Source organism: Neodiprion pinetum, chromosome 2, assembly GCF_021155775.2.
Source record: "Neodiprion pinetum isolate iyNeoPine1 chromosome 2, iyNeoPine1.2, whole genome shotgun sequence".
Classification (NCBI taxonomy): domain Eukaryota; kingdom Metazoa; phylum Arthropoda; class Insecta; order Hymenoptera; family Diprionidae; genus Neodiprion; species Neodiprion pinetum.
Window position 1 is genome coordinate 6,815,427 of NC_060233.1, and position 14,914 is coordinate 6,830,340.

General features: G+C 34.4%; 1 protein-coding gene across 11 annotated transcripts in view; it reads left to right on the top strand.

Moving 5' to 3' along the window:
• Mical (Molecule interacting with CasL) overlaps positions 1-14,914 on the top strand; it is a 40,609-nt gene that overhangs the window by 2,301 nt on the left and 23,394 nt on the right. For 8 of the 11 annotated variants that reach the window (XM_069133241.1, XM_069133240.1, XM_069133246.1 and 5 more), the window contains 13 exons: positions 5,156-5,508; positions 5,916-6,240; positions 7,674-8,032; positions 8,115-8,372; positions 8,728-8,927; positions 9,723-9,856; positions 10,209-10,456; positions 10,702-10,824; positions 11,607-11,840; positions 13,013-13,252; positions 13,748-13,889; positions 14,205-14,326; positions 14,394-14,597. In XM_069133241.1, coding sequence (XP_068989342.1) covers positions 5,227-5,508; positions 5,916-6,240; positions 7,674-8,032; positions 8,115-8,372; positions 8,728-8,927; positions 9,723-9,856; positions 10,209-10,456; positions 10,702-10,824; positions 11,607-11,840; positions 13,013-13,252; positions 13,748-13,889; positions 14,205-14,326; positions 14,394-14,597 — 2,871 coding nt within the window. In that variant the 5' untranslated portion in view covers positions 5,156-5,226. The remainder of the gene's footprint in view (positions 1-5,155; positions 5,509-5,915; positions 6,241-7,673; positions 8,033-8,114; positions 8,373-8,727; positions 8,928-9,722; positions 9,857-10,208; positions 10,457-10,701; positions 10,825-11,606; positions 11,841-13,012; positions 13,253-13,747; positions 13,890-14,204; positions 14,327-14,393; positions 14,598-14,914) is intronic. The other 3 variants (XM_069133244.1, XM_069133245.1, XM_069133248.1) reach the window with 3 other exon arrangements.

A 14,914-nucleotide genomic window follows, 5' to 3' on the forward strand; every position in this document is an offset into this window, starting at 1 on the left:
AAAGAAGTATTATTCCCAATATTTGCTGCAATGCAAGACGATATATACAGATCAACTAAAGTTTAACCCGTTATAAAACAATCTCCCTTGCAACATGTGCACCTGATCCTTTACATGGTGGTAGAGTCCAAGAACTATGATAATATTCGAGTCTTTTTATTCATTGCGACATCCTGTTTATACATTCGTAGTTCTGAGAAATCACATTGTTCACAAATTATTTGTCAAACCATCGATCGAATGCATAGTAGAAAGAAACAAAAATCTTTGTGAAGAATTTAGTGCGAATTCAAAGAATGTCGTGAGTTATGTGATAATTATTATTTTTTAAGGTCATTTGATCTACTAGTTCGATGCAGACCTAAGAAAATCATTCGTGGAACTTTCCGCTGGTCTCGTTATTTTCAAATGAAAATCGCGGGCGAATTTATTTTTACCAATAACACAGAGAGGGCTGATTTTACTCGAAATCGCGGTTGTTCTAAGATAAATGGGGCCAGACTAACATACCAAATTACGTCTCAATTGTACAACCCATTTTCGGAGAATAGATTTTTTATTTTACTAAAGAACTCGTCAAAAATTTTTCAGCTGAAAATCTGATCAGTTTTGAATCGGGGAAAAAGTATGAGACTGAAGTTAGTAACTTTATTATAATGATTCGTATTTCGGGAATTCCGTTATTTCGTAATTTTAGGAATCTCTAAAATACAATAAATTATAACAAGGCAAAAGTTATTGATATTTTCTAAATTTAGCCACTTCAAAATCACTACAAAATTGCAAAATAGTGATTTTTTCCCCCAATGTTTCCTTGCGCTAACGTTACTAACTTCAGCCACGTGAAAAAGTCGCCTCTATTTCTTTTCTCTGATTGTGAGTGAGATGAAAGAATCGGGAAAGTTTTAGAGATTTTCTACTTACGGTGTAACCTGCGCATAAAAACCTGTCATGAATTGTACATACATACATGCGTATTTCTACAATTTGTCATAACCGTTATGGACTGAATTAGGGCGTAAATTATATATACGGTGTGAAACATGACGACGAATTCAATCGTTCGCCTCGAATAAATTATTTTATATCAGCTTCATCATGTGTAGAAAATGTTTGTTATGCTTAGCTCTCGATATTTTATCTGTTTTTATATTTCGTTGAATTCCTTTGCCGAAACGACGGTTTTCGTACATCATTTTTACGATTATCTTCTGTTAAACTGAGAACATTTCAGATCCGTTATTTGCTGCCCACACCGGTGAACGGATTGGTTGTGTGAGAACTGCTCTAATTCTTGCGCGTTGCATCTCATCGCCCACACTTATCCGTATTTATAGAAACACAGTCATCCCATGTCTCTGTATGTTTGTATACCGATGGGGCATTCCATGCCAAATCACCGAATCTCTGACTGACCCCGATCATATAAAATTTGTCCAATTATTTTCTCTCATTTTTCCGTTCCCTCAATTCAAGAGTTTTTCTAGTTTTTTATCTCCATCTTTTGCTTGTAAATATTCAAATATTTTCTACGCATGTCTCTTGAATTTTTGTAGATAAAATTGAAGGAACGTATCGCAAAAATACGAAATCTTGAGTTCCTGTTCGATGGTTCAACTCTAAATTCGATTCTTGAATTTTTAACCAATCTGTATACTGTGAATATCCCAGTTGAGAATGCGCGATTTATATTTAATTGAAAAAATGCATCAACGAGATTTCTGGACTGCTTCGGAATTTGCAAATTCCTTCAAAACAAATAAAAATCTTTTAAAAATTTTGAAGCTCATAATGGATTAAGAAAGAACTTTGCAATTGCACATAAAGGTCTTTTGAGATGGATTAGTTTGTTTTTTAATTGTTCAGATAACGACTGATTTTTCACGAGATTAGAGTTAGTAACGTTATCGTTACGAATCATTGGAAGAAATCACTATTTTCGTATTTTTATATCAGACTATGTTTTGTTTTGTTACGGTTTATTGAATTTCAAATAATTCTCAAATCGCGAAGTAATGGCTTTTCCTTACCTTGAATCGTTAAGATAACGTTACTAAATTCAACATGGTGATTTTTCAAGGATACGCCGACTAGAATACGCTTGAAAAAATTCTAAATTAAGGCACATACATGCTCAAATTCATTTAAAAGTTGCGTTCACTCGCTTTTCCGATGAAAAAAATCTAGAATGTTTCCGGCTCGATTGAATGACGCGAGTAGCAAAATTTTGCGCCTGGATGTGTTTCATAGCGTGGGAATCCAGCTCCGTTACTTAAATTGGCACCGTCATAACGGAAAATCAAAAACGAAATATATCTACAAGAGTTTCGATCATGTCAAGAAACTGACTGAAATGTCTGAAATGTCTCCGATGTAAAAGTTATTCAAATTGTACGATGTATTAGGTTTGAGAATTGTTTTGCCGCATTCAGGTCTCGGATTGAAATCATCAAAAAATTTGCCCACCTATAGATGAAAATTTAATTACTCAATAAAGAATGAAAAATTACAGAGGAACAAAGGAGGAAGGGATGTGACAAGTGAGGCCCAAAATACAGTGCAAAACATGTTAAGGAATAATATGTGTTGAGCAATTCAATGTTGCGAAGTTGGCATCGCGTCACAGGCTTAATCCCCCCGCATACGAAGGATGAATAATCACACGTTCAATTGCAAGACAACCACTTCAAATTATTTATTACTCTTATGTACCCTATGTACAATTGAATATTGATATCTTTATTTATAACACACAAAAACAAAAATTGTACAGACAAACTCCGGGGGTTAATTTTATAGACGGACTCGGTGTTTCGATTGGATACATTTACACTTGATTTTCATACCCGTACAAGTTTTATTGCAATCGCTACGAGTTGCACGGTATGTTTAGTTTTTCTTAACACGGTTATTCACGGCTTTTGAAACTGATGTTAAATTTTATTTTGTTATCGTTACTACGACGTCATAGTCCAATGGGATGTTGTTACAGTAACTGACCGCATAAATACTGTTTTATTTACAAGGGAGTGTGGTACAAGCATAGATAACTATATATTTTAGGGTGATTATAGTGGTCAATGGCACATTTTTTGGCAGCCGCTATTGTACAGTCTGTTCATAATTGGAGAAAAGTTTTATCGCTTCTTCTCATGCGTCAAAATCTGAAGCGTATAAGAATTTAATTGTAGTTTTACGTCAACAAATTGTTCACGGAACGGTTTCGATTTGAAATAAAAGACCATCCAAGATTGCACCGTGACTAATTGGATAATTGGCCAATTGCGCGAAATACTATTTTCGGCGCTTGGATCCGAGCGGCTCTTCAATACCGGACTATAGATTTAGATTGACGGACTAGTTCCAATCAATCGAATAAATTGATCAGCTACATAAAATAACCTGATTGCGATATAAAGGTAATTAATAAAACAATGTCTATGCAATGAATTGATAATTTTTTGTAAAATTTCATGATGCAAATCGATACAACCTCGAGTCTAGGTTCTAGTCCGTGACCGACGTGAAGTTGTCCCGCAACCCTCTTTGTTGGATTGAAACACTTCGTGACGGAAATACGTTGACCGATATTCTTTGCGCACGATGGCACAATTCCTGAAGACATGTACCGTTCAAATTTTAAATTTCATTCGGCATATTCCATTCGGCTTTACTCGCCTACGATGATAATTCTTTATTAGTAATCAGCACGCGCAACTCTACCTTTTTTTTATATTTTCATTCTTACTGACGCTGCAGATCTCTTCGTTAATGAATTCACGTCACGCTCCGTCTAGAATAGCTGAACTAATATCCCACACCACACTTGGGTTATTCTAGTTTTTCCATTACCTTTGAGAGTGTAGTGTAGTTACGAAGTATAGCAAAGAAATTCTTTATGAAACGATGCTTAAAATTGGAAACATGTCAATGCTTGGATAGAAAGAAATATTTACAGAAATATATTAATCGTAAGAATAGTAGGGTAGTTCGATATTTATAACATATGTTAATACGATGCATTTCATGTAAACCTTTAGCGTGATCGTGATATTTTTGTGTACCGATGCGAAATCGCGAATAAAAGATCGGATCAAAATTGATACCGGCGTATTTCTTTCTTTTTTTTTTTTAAATATAAAGTTTCGACTTGTTCGAGCGAATGTTCACCATATTTCCAGCACATGAGAAAAATTTTAATATTTTCATTTCAAAGAACGTTTATATACTGATTGATTGAGAACAATTTTTTTTTCATCTACGACATTTTGGTACCGATTAAACATTTTATGAAGAAGTAAAGTGATTTTTGTATTCGAAATTTTTGAAAAATCCTGGGTTCGAAAAATCTAAATAGCTCTAGGATTACAAGAAACAAAATTTGCTTAAAAAAATGGAGACGGGTGAGGATTCACTACCATTTAAAAGTGTTTCGAAATTCCACTTTGACCAAACTGAAATATATTACCCGTTTTTTTAAACATTGAAGATACGTTCCGATAAATTTACAAGAGAATAGACTTGTGGCTGGCCAAACTTGGCAAAAACATTATAAAAAAGTAATATAATGAGTAGAGCTCGTGGTGAAAATGTAAGAAAAAATTGCCAAAGTGTGACATGTATGAAATAAAATACTTTTCGAATGAGATACTTGTTGTCTTCTTAACACAGAATGAAAATTCTATAATTGAACGGTGCACGTGTATTTTGAGCTACCCTTTTGAGTAGCCGTAAATAGCTGTAACTGGTGTCACCAAGAAAAAAGATCAAATTCTCTATTTATGTTGGCTGGATTAAAAAAAAAAGCTAGGCATCGTTGCTACTCTTGCTCCAAATATATCGTCTGCAATCTTACCTGCGTAGAACAACATACCACGTTCACTGTCAATCCGTATATTTACGCTCCATATGTAATGAGGAAATAAATGCCGTAGATGCCAATAGGGTTCAGCCTGCCGTGACATTTCTATCAACTGCAGTTTTTTTTCATGCTATTTTCACTCTAGAACTTAGTTGGTTGGAAGATACGTACTATGTAACAATTTGAAGTGCTGTTAAGCTTTAGACAGTTTAAAATGTTTGTAGATAAGCTCGACAAAGCAATATAATCTTTACCTTTTATTATATTTTTTAACTCGGTTCTTTTTTGTTACAGGCGATGACGAAGTAGCAACTTCAGGTTTCACATAAACCACTCAAGAAATAAGGAAACTGGATGGATAGATAATGGAGCATCAATTGGGTCGAAAGCAAATAGCCTCGCCTGAAGTTGCTTTAGCTAGTGAAGTGTTTGATCAATTCTGTAATGCTTCTACCTTAAAATCAATTCTTGGCCATTTTCGTCATCTCTGCGATTTATTGAAACTTAAACCAAATACTTTCAATCAATTCTATCCAAAGTTAAAGTCTAAGTTAAGATCATGGAAAGCGCAGGCTTTATGGAAGAAGTTCGATCAACGTGCCAGCCACAAATGCTACAACAGAGGAAAGGCATGTCCGAATACAAGGGTAAGTTATTTAATCATTTATAACAATTGTTAAATAACAATGGCACTAGTTGTGAATATCCCTGACTAAGATGATATTTCTAAGTTGGATTATGTTTCAAATGTTTCCATTAATAGTAACCATATCTCACTTCATTGCTAGTGACAAACCTGCTTAATTTATTGTACAGTCATCATTTTGTTTACATTCGCACTACTGAAATACAGCCACGTAAAGTCTCTTTCCAAAATTCAGTTGGCAACTCCCACCATCTCTCATCGATAGTATTCGACTGTTGACCTCTAGAATATTGACGAGTTTTTATGTACGAGTACATCCTGAAGTAGTAAAGGAAATCCTCATAAGTTAATACAATCTTTTCGTTGTTCTTATCTTATAAAATTAGAACGTTTTCTTTTTTATTACAGGTTTTGATTATTGGAGGTGGGCCGTGCGGCTTGCGGTCAGCCATAGAGGCACAACTGTTAGGAGCAAAAGTAGTTGTTGTGGAGAAACGAGATCGAGTAACCAGAAATAACGTTCTTCATCTCTGGCCATTTGTCATTCAAGATCTTCGCAGTTTAGGCGCAAAGAAATTTTTTGGAAAATTTTGTGCCGGAGCCATAGATCATATAAGTATTAGACAACTACAATGTATTCTGCTTAAAGTTGCCTTAGTACTTGGCGTTGAATTCCATGAAAATGTCAGCTTTGATGCATTGGTGCCGCCTCCTGAGAATCAGGAGGAAAGCAGTAAGTAATGATTTTCGATAGATTGAAAAATTTTAATACATATTTGAACCGACGACCGTTTTTCTATGGTAAAACACATGAGTGGATGAAAGCTTCAAGACTCACAGAATTTTCACCAATCGACACAATTTGCTTCAATTATTGTATTAGATTGGCCATTTACTAGTAGAGTTCACTTACTGGTGTATGACTGAAAAAAAAGTTACAAGCCTTTTTATATTATCTTTCCATCTCTGCCTGCTTTAATAAGGCTCCAAAACTACTGGACAGATTTACATGCGATTTTTATTTTAATGACTCAGTGTCTTCCCACGTAGGCTTCAGTCCGTGTTTCATGCTGCCTTGAATTTCCGGATAGAAATAACGGATTTAATTTTCAAGCTGATTAGAGTGAGGCGCCAACGAGCGTTTTAGTAAAAGAAAATTTTGCTCCTTCTGTTCGATGAATGATTATCCAAATATTATGAATCCTTGATATTTCAATAAAATATCTACCAAATCGCGGAATCGAAATTTGAGAGCTAGTTTGAAGGAGAGTGACCAAATATGGCTGGCAAATATGATTCATCACACGTGGGCTTAACAGAAATAACTGCGAACGGAAAGATTCTTGTTGACATGAATTAGTATTGAAAAAATCAACTTCTGTTGCATATTTCTTAGGACACATTGGCTCGATTTATTCCCAATTTTAAAACTCATAAATCTTATTGAAAAAATATTCGATCATTTTAGAAATAGCACATGCGGGAATGTTACTTTCTAGTCTGCTTGCATAAATTATTCATGCTAGCAAACACGCTGGCCCACAAGTATTTGATGGGATAAAATTTTTCTACAAGACCAATGTAATTTCTACATCAAAAGAAAAAAAAAACCCAAAATACAAAAACTTTATCAATTGCAGCAAAGTGGCAAATAACTTACAAGAATCGTAGATTTATGTCCAAAAATTCCAAAACGTCTATGCAAAAATATCTTCTTTGTATCCATGAGGACTATTTGATGTCAGATTTTTCAATTGAGCAAATTTTATAATGGAGTTTGCAACAGATTTAGATTTGAATAGTTCCTACAGATCAATAATATATTTTCTTTGGCACAAATTTCTTGCCCTTAAAGGCCTTTTGGAGATTCTTAATACATTGTGAATGAAAAGCGAGCGCATGAATATATCATTTTGTAATAGAAATCTTTCTCCCACTTGTGAGACTTGATATGAATTCACAACTTACAATCAGAATGAGTTATTATTATAAAAATATTCGAATGTAGAAACAAAAATGTATGTAATGAGTTGATTTAGATACCTTACGAATTTTTACTGAATGTTTAGTCAGTTAAAATTGAACAGGCTTGCGCAATATGTGATTGAAACAATAAATATGTTCTTTTTATATTTAATACTCTCTAATTTGTGTATTTGATTACAGAAATCGGTTGGAGAGCAAAGACTTCACCAGCCGACCATCCAGTATCTCAGTATGAGTTTAACGTTTTACTGGGTGCAGATGGTAAAAGGAACACTTTAGAAGGTTTCAAGAGAAAGGAATTTAGGGGAAAGCTAGCTATTGCAATAACTGCTAATTTTATAAATAAAAAAACTGAAGCCGAGGCACGAGTTGAAGAAATTAGTGGCGTTGCATTTATTTTCAATCAAAAATTTTTCAAGGAATTGTATCAAGTGACGGGTATTGATCTAGAAAATATTGTTTACTACAAAGACGACACCCATTATTTTGTTATGACTGCCAAAAAACACAGCCTTATTGACAAAGGTGTCATCCTTCAGGTACATTTGTTTTATAAGTGTAGTTTTGAACCCCAATTTCTCCATTAATATTTTTAAACACTTATGACATCTTGTGTGACAGGATCATGCAGACACTGCCAAGCTTCTTGCAATGGAGAACGTTAATCGAGAAGCATTGATGCAGTATGCGACCGAAGCTGCGGAATTTTCGACTGAGTATCAAATGACTAATATGGAATTTGCTGTTAATCATTACGGCCAGCCAGATGTAGCCATGTTCGATTTCACGTCAATGTACGCTGCTGAAAATGCGAGTAGAGTGTTGGAGCAAAAAGGTCATCGATTGCTCATGATTTTGGTCGGGGACAGCTTGTTGGAGGTAAGTTCACTTTTTTACATTATTCCAATAAATACAATTAAGGACATATATGTAAATAAATGTCTGGCGAACGTAGAAAAATCATACTTTGACTATTATCAAACTATTTTTTTTACCAAGCAAAATCTGCAATAATGAAATGAAAATAATGAGAGTACAATCTAATTTTCTAGTCTGGAACAATTTCTGAGAATTTGCAATTGCTTCGACTTATATACATTAGTATCATATTTAGTAATTACTTGCAATTAATATAAGCTGTTAATTTCAAGTTCACTTAAAATGTATTGTTTTTCATAGACAACGTTTTTTAACTGTAATCGAAATATGAACTTACTTGTTTGTTTTTTTGTAGCCATTTTGGCCAACAGGATCTGGGTGTGCTCGAGGATTTCTTAGTTCCTTAGATGCTTGTTGGGCCATCAAAGGATGGAGTACCATGACTCCGTTGGAAGTGTTAGCCGAGCGGGAATCTATTTACAGACTTCTTGGGCAAACGACACCAGAAAATCTCAATCGAGATTATGCTGCATACACGTTGGATCCCCACACAAGGTCTGCTAGTCCCATTGTTTGTAATAACCATAAGTTTACATTTCTTAGCAGTGAACATGTTTTATTTGCAGTATTGAATACAAACACTTGTTAGTGTTGATTTAAAATATCTGTACAGTATAATGTGTTTGCTCAAAGTAAAGAAAAGATAACGATAACAATACGAGGTTAAAGTTCATCACGTTGATATTACAGTGCATTTTTAGTGAAAATCGTTATTTCACAACTTGAGCACTGTCTAAAATCGAATAAATCGTAATAATGCTAAATGTACCTACCCATATTTTGCAAACCCAAATCTCCTCAAGATATTCCGATGTAGCAAAATTGTAAGCTTTTGTTATAAATATTATAATGTGTCACTATATTAACGCTACTAACTTCAAACTCATAAAACGCATGCTTCGCAAGCTGCCCGGTTTTAGATTTTAATTCCAGGGGAACTTTTGACGTCAATGTGGATAGAATTCTGAAAAAAGAGAAAACAAAACACTTCAACTAATAGTAATTGAGATATTCAAAAATAACGGAACAGGTGACTGAAAAAGTTTGGGAGAGGCACTCATGCATTTCTGATATAACTATACAATAAGATGATATTTTTAAGTATATTTTGGCACTACAATTTTATTCAACTTTTAAAAGTAAAGACCTTAAAGTTGCTTTCGAATTTTGTAAGAATCAGAGACTGTAGTTACTCTGACTGGTCTATGAACAAAAAATATGGTGAACATACTCTTTAAACAGTATAACGATGACACATTTTGTAAATGTATAATCTTTCTGTTTTTCAAGGTACCCAAACTTGAACCCTCGGCTGGTCACACCGATTCAAGTGCGTGGCCTCTTGGATACGGATGATCCAGATAACATCGAACAACCTTCCATGCAACCAGCTGTAGATATTCCCAAAAAGCGACGCCGTAGGGGTAAAGAAAATAATATTCAACTTCAGACAAAGATATCCCTGCACGCAGTATGCCTACATTGATGAAATTTCAGTTTCGCAATGAATGATTATGAATTATGAATTTTTTAATGAATTAACTGGAAACGCATCTGCCTGCGATCGTCAGAGCATAAGATTTCTTGTGTTCTGAGTATATTTGGTTTTTTTTTTCCTTTTTAAACAAATGTCAAGTGACTGCATGAATAGTTCCAATAACAATGTGGCTAAAATGAACCAAATTTTAACAAGTATACAATTTGAGTGTGAATCTTTTTTTCTAATATCTCTTTGATTATCATCTCAAAGAAATAGAAATTACATTTCTAACGTAGATCTTGGAACAGACTCTCAGGTCCATCCAGACGTACTTCTTCATTGGTTGCGCAAACAAGTGGCTCTCTATAACACGGTGCACATAGCTGATATGAGTTCGTCGTTCAAAGATGGTTTGGCTATCTGTGCAATAATTCATAGATACAGGCCTGATCTGATAGATTTTCATTCTTTAAAATCTGAAGATGTTGAAAAAAATAATCAACTCGCATTCGATATACTGGAAAAGGAGCTGGGCATTTCGCCGGTAAGTAGTAAACAATTGCAGATTGTACATACATTCAAGAGTCGTTTAATCCGTTTTCGAGAACTAAAATATAAAGAATTTTGTCTTCCTTTGCCTAGATCTCGTTTTTTTCGGATCTCTACCTCTTTAGTTGCAAAATTTGTTGATTTTTCTTTGAATAAATGACATACCTTTTATAAAAGTGACGGTTCATTAATTATTTTTTTTTTGCTATATGTTATATGAATATTATCTTTCTCATGCAGGTAATGACTGCGGACGAAATTGCCTCCTGCGATGTGCCTGACAAATTAGATATGTTTTCATATCTCACTCAAATATATGAAACATTTCGGGGTGAAATTCCACACATTAAGCATCCAAAGTTGGTAAGTTTATACACTGATTCTCAATTGCCTCTGTTTTTTGTTTATGTGTTATTGTCCGTTTTTTTCTTTATATTGCTATTTCCTTGAAATATGCAAGACATTTTAGATAAGCAACTATAAGTTTTAGTAATATTAGTTACTAGTTGGTCTGTGAGAAAAGTTAATTTTTTTTCTAACAATAAGAGTTCCCATATTCAAAACTCTTATTTGCATACAGTTAGGTCTAAATATAAGCCTCGTTAAGACGTAATCACCGTGTCATACTTGCACTCTTGACTGAGATTCTGTCCTTTTCAAACTGAACCTTACACGCACAATTTATAAGATTGTCTTAGAATATACATTGGACCATAACAACTGATAGCAATTGAGAAACAGTCTATCGATTTGATTCAGTTGCATCCTATATTACAGAGAATAAATCTGTACCGAAAAATACCGTATGGATTTGCTGTTTATTTGACTGAATCAAGAGTCGAACCCAATATTTTCGCCAGTATATTGAGAACTATAAAATTACACAAAAACTACTATAACCGTTGCGGCCAAATCGAATAGTCTACGGTCTAATATACAACTTTGAACCCTTCTTTACCAGCTACATGTTTTCAGGTGGCACCAGAGTGTAACTGAACTACTGTTTTAGCTACGTACCTCACATATGATTCCGTCACTTGCACTAGTCAACAAGTTCAGACTTCCGATCCCACATATATTTGCATTATTTACAATACCGTGAGTTGTAATAGCGTAATCAAAATTGTGAACGTCGTTTTCTTCAGGAACCTGAAACCGAGGATAGGCCAACTTTCACAAAACAATTGAAACAACTAACTCCGGAACAAAGAGCACAGCTATTGGGTCGTATTACTAAACAAGATGGTACTTCTCGTACAAGACATTCACGTTCTCGGCATGGCAACGAGTATGGACAGTCAACAACAGAAAAGAAAGTTGACTCACTAAGTCGCCGATCCAGAAAACGGCGAAGTACCGACAAAATGGGTGCAACAACGGTGAGATGACATTATATACTAATTAATCGTATCAACAATGTGCTGCTTCACACACATACAACATGTAGGGTCAATAGTTTCTCATTTAGTGCGCGCAACATATCTTTGCAGTAATTTTTGAAACTTGCGTAAAACTATACTCGTCTTTTCGGAACCCACAAACATGATAATTTATTCAAGTGCAGTAAGAATCTGTTAAGTGATCAATTTCCTAGATTGACGTGCATACTTAATTCTTTATCAAACGTATTCTTAAACGTCAGGGGTAACAATTATAGTTTACAGTGGCAAATTAGGGAAATATCGAGTTTTTAATAGTACGTCATGCAACAAGGGAATAATCGACTTTTATTCCTGTGTTGCATATAGGACTTTATTTCCAACTCAAACTCTATCCACATTATTGACTTGAACAGAAAAGAAACGAAGAGAATATCTAAGAAACGCATACTAGTAGTACATGGATGTAGGTAGGCGGAAGTTAGGGTGTGGGTGTGGGACCAGGGCTACAAACCCTGGAGAAGGTGTAGGGTGCGAAACCCCCACCGATTGGGTTAGGGGGGGCGGAGCTCCTTCACTTTAAAAATAATACTTTGAGAAATTAAACAAGGTAAAAAAAAAAATGTGTGATTGAATACGAAAAAAAATTCGTCATTTGAAGCTCCATTTAGTTTTAAACAATCTTACAAATTTACTGCACCGTAACATTAAGGTGTATGTTCTGTAATTCTATAAAATACTTGAATTTTAAAATCAAAAACTACTGTTCAAATTGAAAATCCCCTTTGGAGATTTATTCACTGTGCAACTAAGACGAATCGTCTGAAATTTCAACTTCATCCAGTAAGTGGTTTGTAGGGATAACATTTTTTGCTATGCTATGCAAAGAGGTTTTTCCTCCTTCGACATTTCAAGTTTTCTGCATACAAAAGTATATGGCAATACGGTAAACTATCCATATCTTATGTAGATAATTTCTCAAACTGAAAAAAAATAGTCTATGATTTGGCAGTTTAATTTTCCAAGTTCTAATTCCAGTTTTTACCAACCTTACTGATCATTCTGAAGCTATCGGTTTAAACTATAGTTTTATAAGTGTACTTGAAGACATTTTTGTACCCACACACTTGCAATCTAAATCTAAGTATACATTTTTATATTTGAACGAAAAGGAGGAAAGATTGAAGAGACTCGAAGATATAGAAAAGAATCGAAGTGAGCGTATGATGAAACGTCAATACCTAAGAAAAATGGCGAATCAGCAGTTCTATAAAAGTATGCAGATGCTGCAGGCAAATGCTAAACGAGACAAGGATGAACCGTTTGAAGATTATTCTATATTTCTCTATCGACAAACAGCGCCCGATTTCAAAGATAGGGTGAAAGAGCTAGAACAGAAAATACTTTATCCAGTAAGCCTTAGAGCGTGTGAAAAAAGCGTTTTAACAGTTGATGTTGTTAGAGTTTTAACCTTTTGCATTATTAGCTGACTTGAACATTTACCTTCTTGCAATTTTCGCTTGAAGATAATTAAAATTAACATATAATATTGAATATGCGGCACTGAACAAGACTTGACAAGTGACTTGTATGTTGACTAAAAAGTTTCGGATTAATTTTGTTAAAAATGTTGAAGATCATTATCAGAGTGAAACCTTCGAGTTTGAAATGTCTAATTTATCACCATTTGATCGCAAAGTTAGTATAGTTGGAGAAAACCTGGATTCGTAACAAATGTACATATGTGATCCATGAATTGTTGTGCTGAATGTATTCTGTAACCTTTGACGTGCATTATCGTACATTTTGCATTTTAACATTGTTTTTATGCTAATTTGTGTTTAACAATGAAATTTTTATAAACATTTTGTCACATAGTAATATTTATTGAAAATTATAATTCTTAGGATAGGGATCCAAAGGTTGGAGGTGGACCACAACGAGGTGCCGCTGACGAAGAATTTTCTGGTCGAATAAAAAATATTGAAGACAAATTGAAAGGTACGGCACCAACCGAGAAAAAGCCTAGAGATCTTCTACGCGCCATTGGTAAGTTGTTATATTTCGTTTTGTTACATTGAAAAGAATGATGCAATTTATTTTTTCTGTCTGTTAACATCATTTGCAAGCTAACAACTAAAAGTGACCAATGCCGGTAATAAATTCTCATATGTGCAACGTTTCACAGCGACAATCGTAAAATTGTAGTGAAATGAATACTCTGAGAAACACATTCAAAACAAGTTTTGGATAATTAAGCTTGTCACGGTTGGTCAATTAGAGCGTTTCTCAATGGAAAATAGCACTCGCAAAATGTTGAATATTAGCAATATAGTTTTTCTCTGTATTTTCTGCTATGCATAGGAAAAATAGAAAGAAGTGATTGGAATGTCAAGGAAATAGAGAAAAAAATTGAAGAAAATAAAATGGGTCGCGGAGCTCGTCAGCAAAAAGTTGAACGAGTCCCAAAATGGAGCAGAGAGCAGGTTTGTTTGTGAATTGATTTGATTCTGTTTAAAAAATCCTGTTCAGGTGTCTATATGTTTCGTTCAGTTTTTAGCTCGACAAATCAAGATGGAGAAAAAAGGACGAGACCCAAATGATTCGGATAGTAAGTACGCTGATTTAGACAATACCCTCAAGTTTATCGACAAGAAGATTAAAGAGGGTAACGTTCTTGGTCACAATAAAGTCTCTGCCATGGCCGAACAATTTTCCAATAAAAATCAAGAAGCTGAACAAAAAGTGCAAAGATCGGTAAATATTACAACACTGTAGATCATACGGTAAACACGGGCTAGAAGTCAGCAAGAAGTTTATCATCTAATTTTCTGTAGAACTATTAAAAATTGGAATTCAATAATTTAGTAATCGGAGCAGGTAAAAAAACATTCAAAACAATTAGTCAAACTTTATGTTATGTGACACACATCGTCATACCCAAAACGATGTCCGGTAGATGTCGAATAACGTGATCATTTCAATCACGTTTGTCCCTCTTTACACTATATCTTCCACACATTATTTTTTGTGAAGTAATGTTTTTGTTTGTCTTGTAACGATATGTAAGTCAT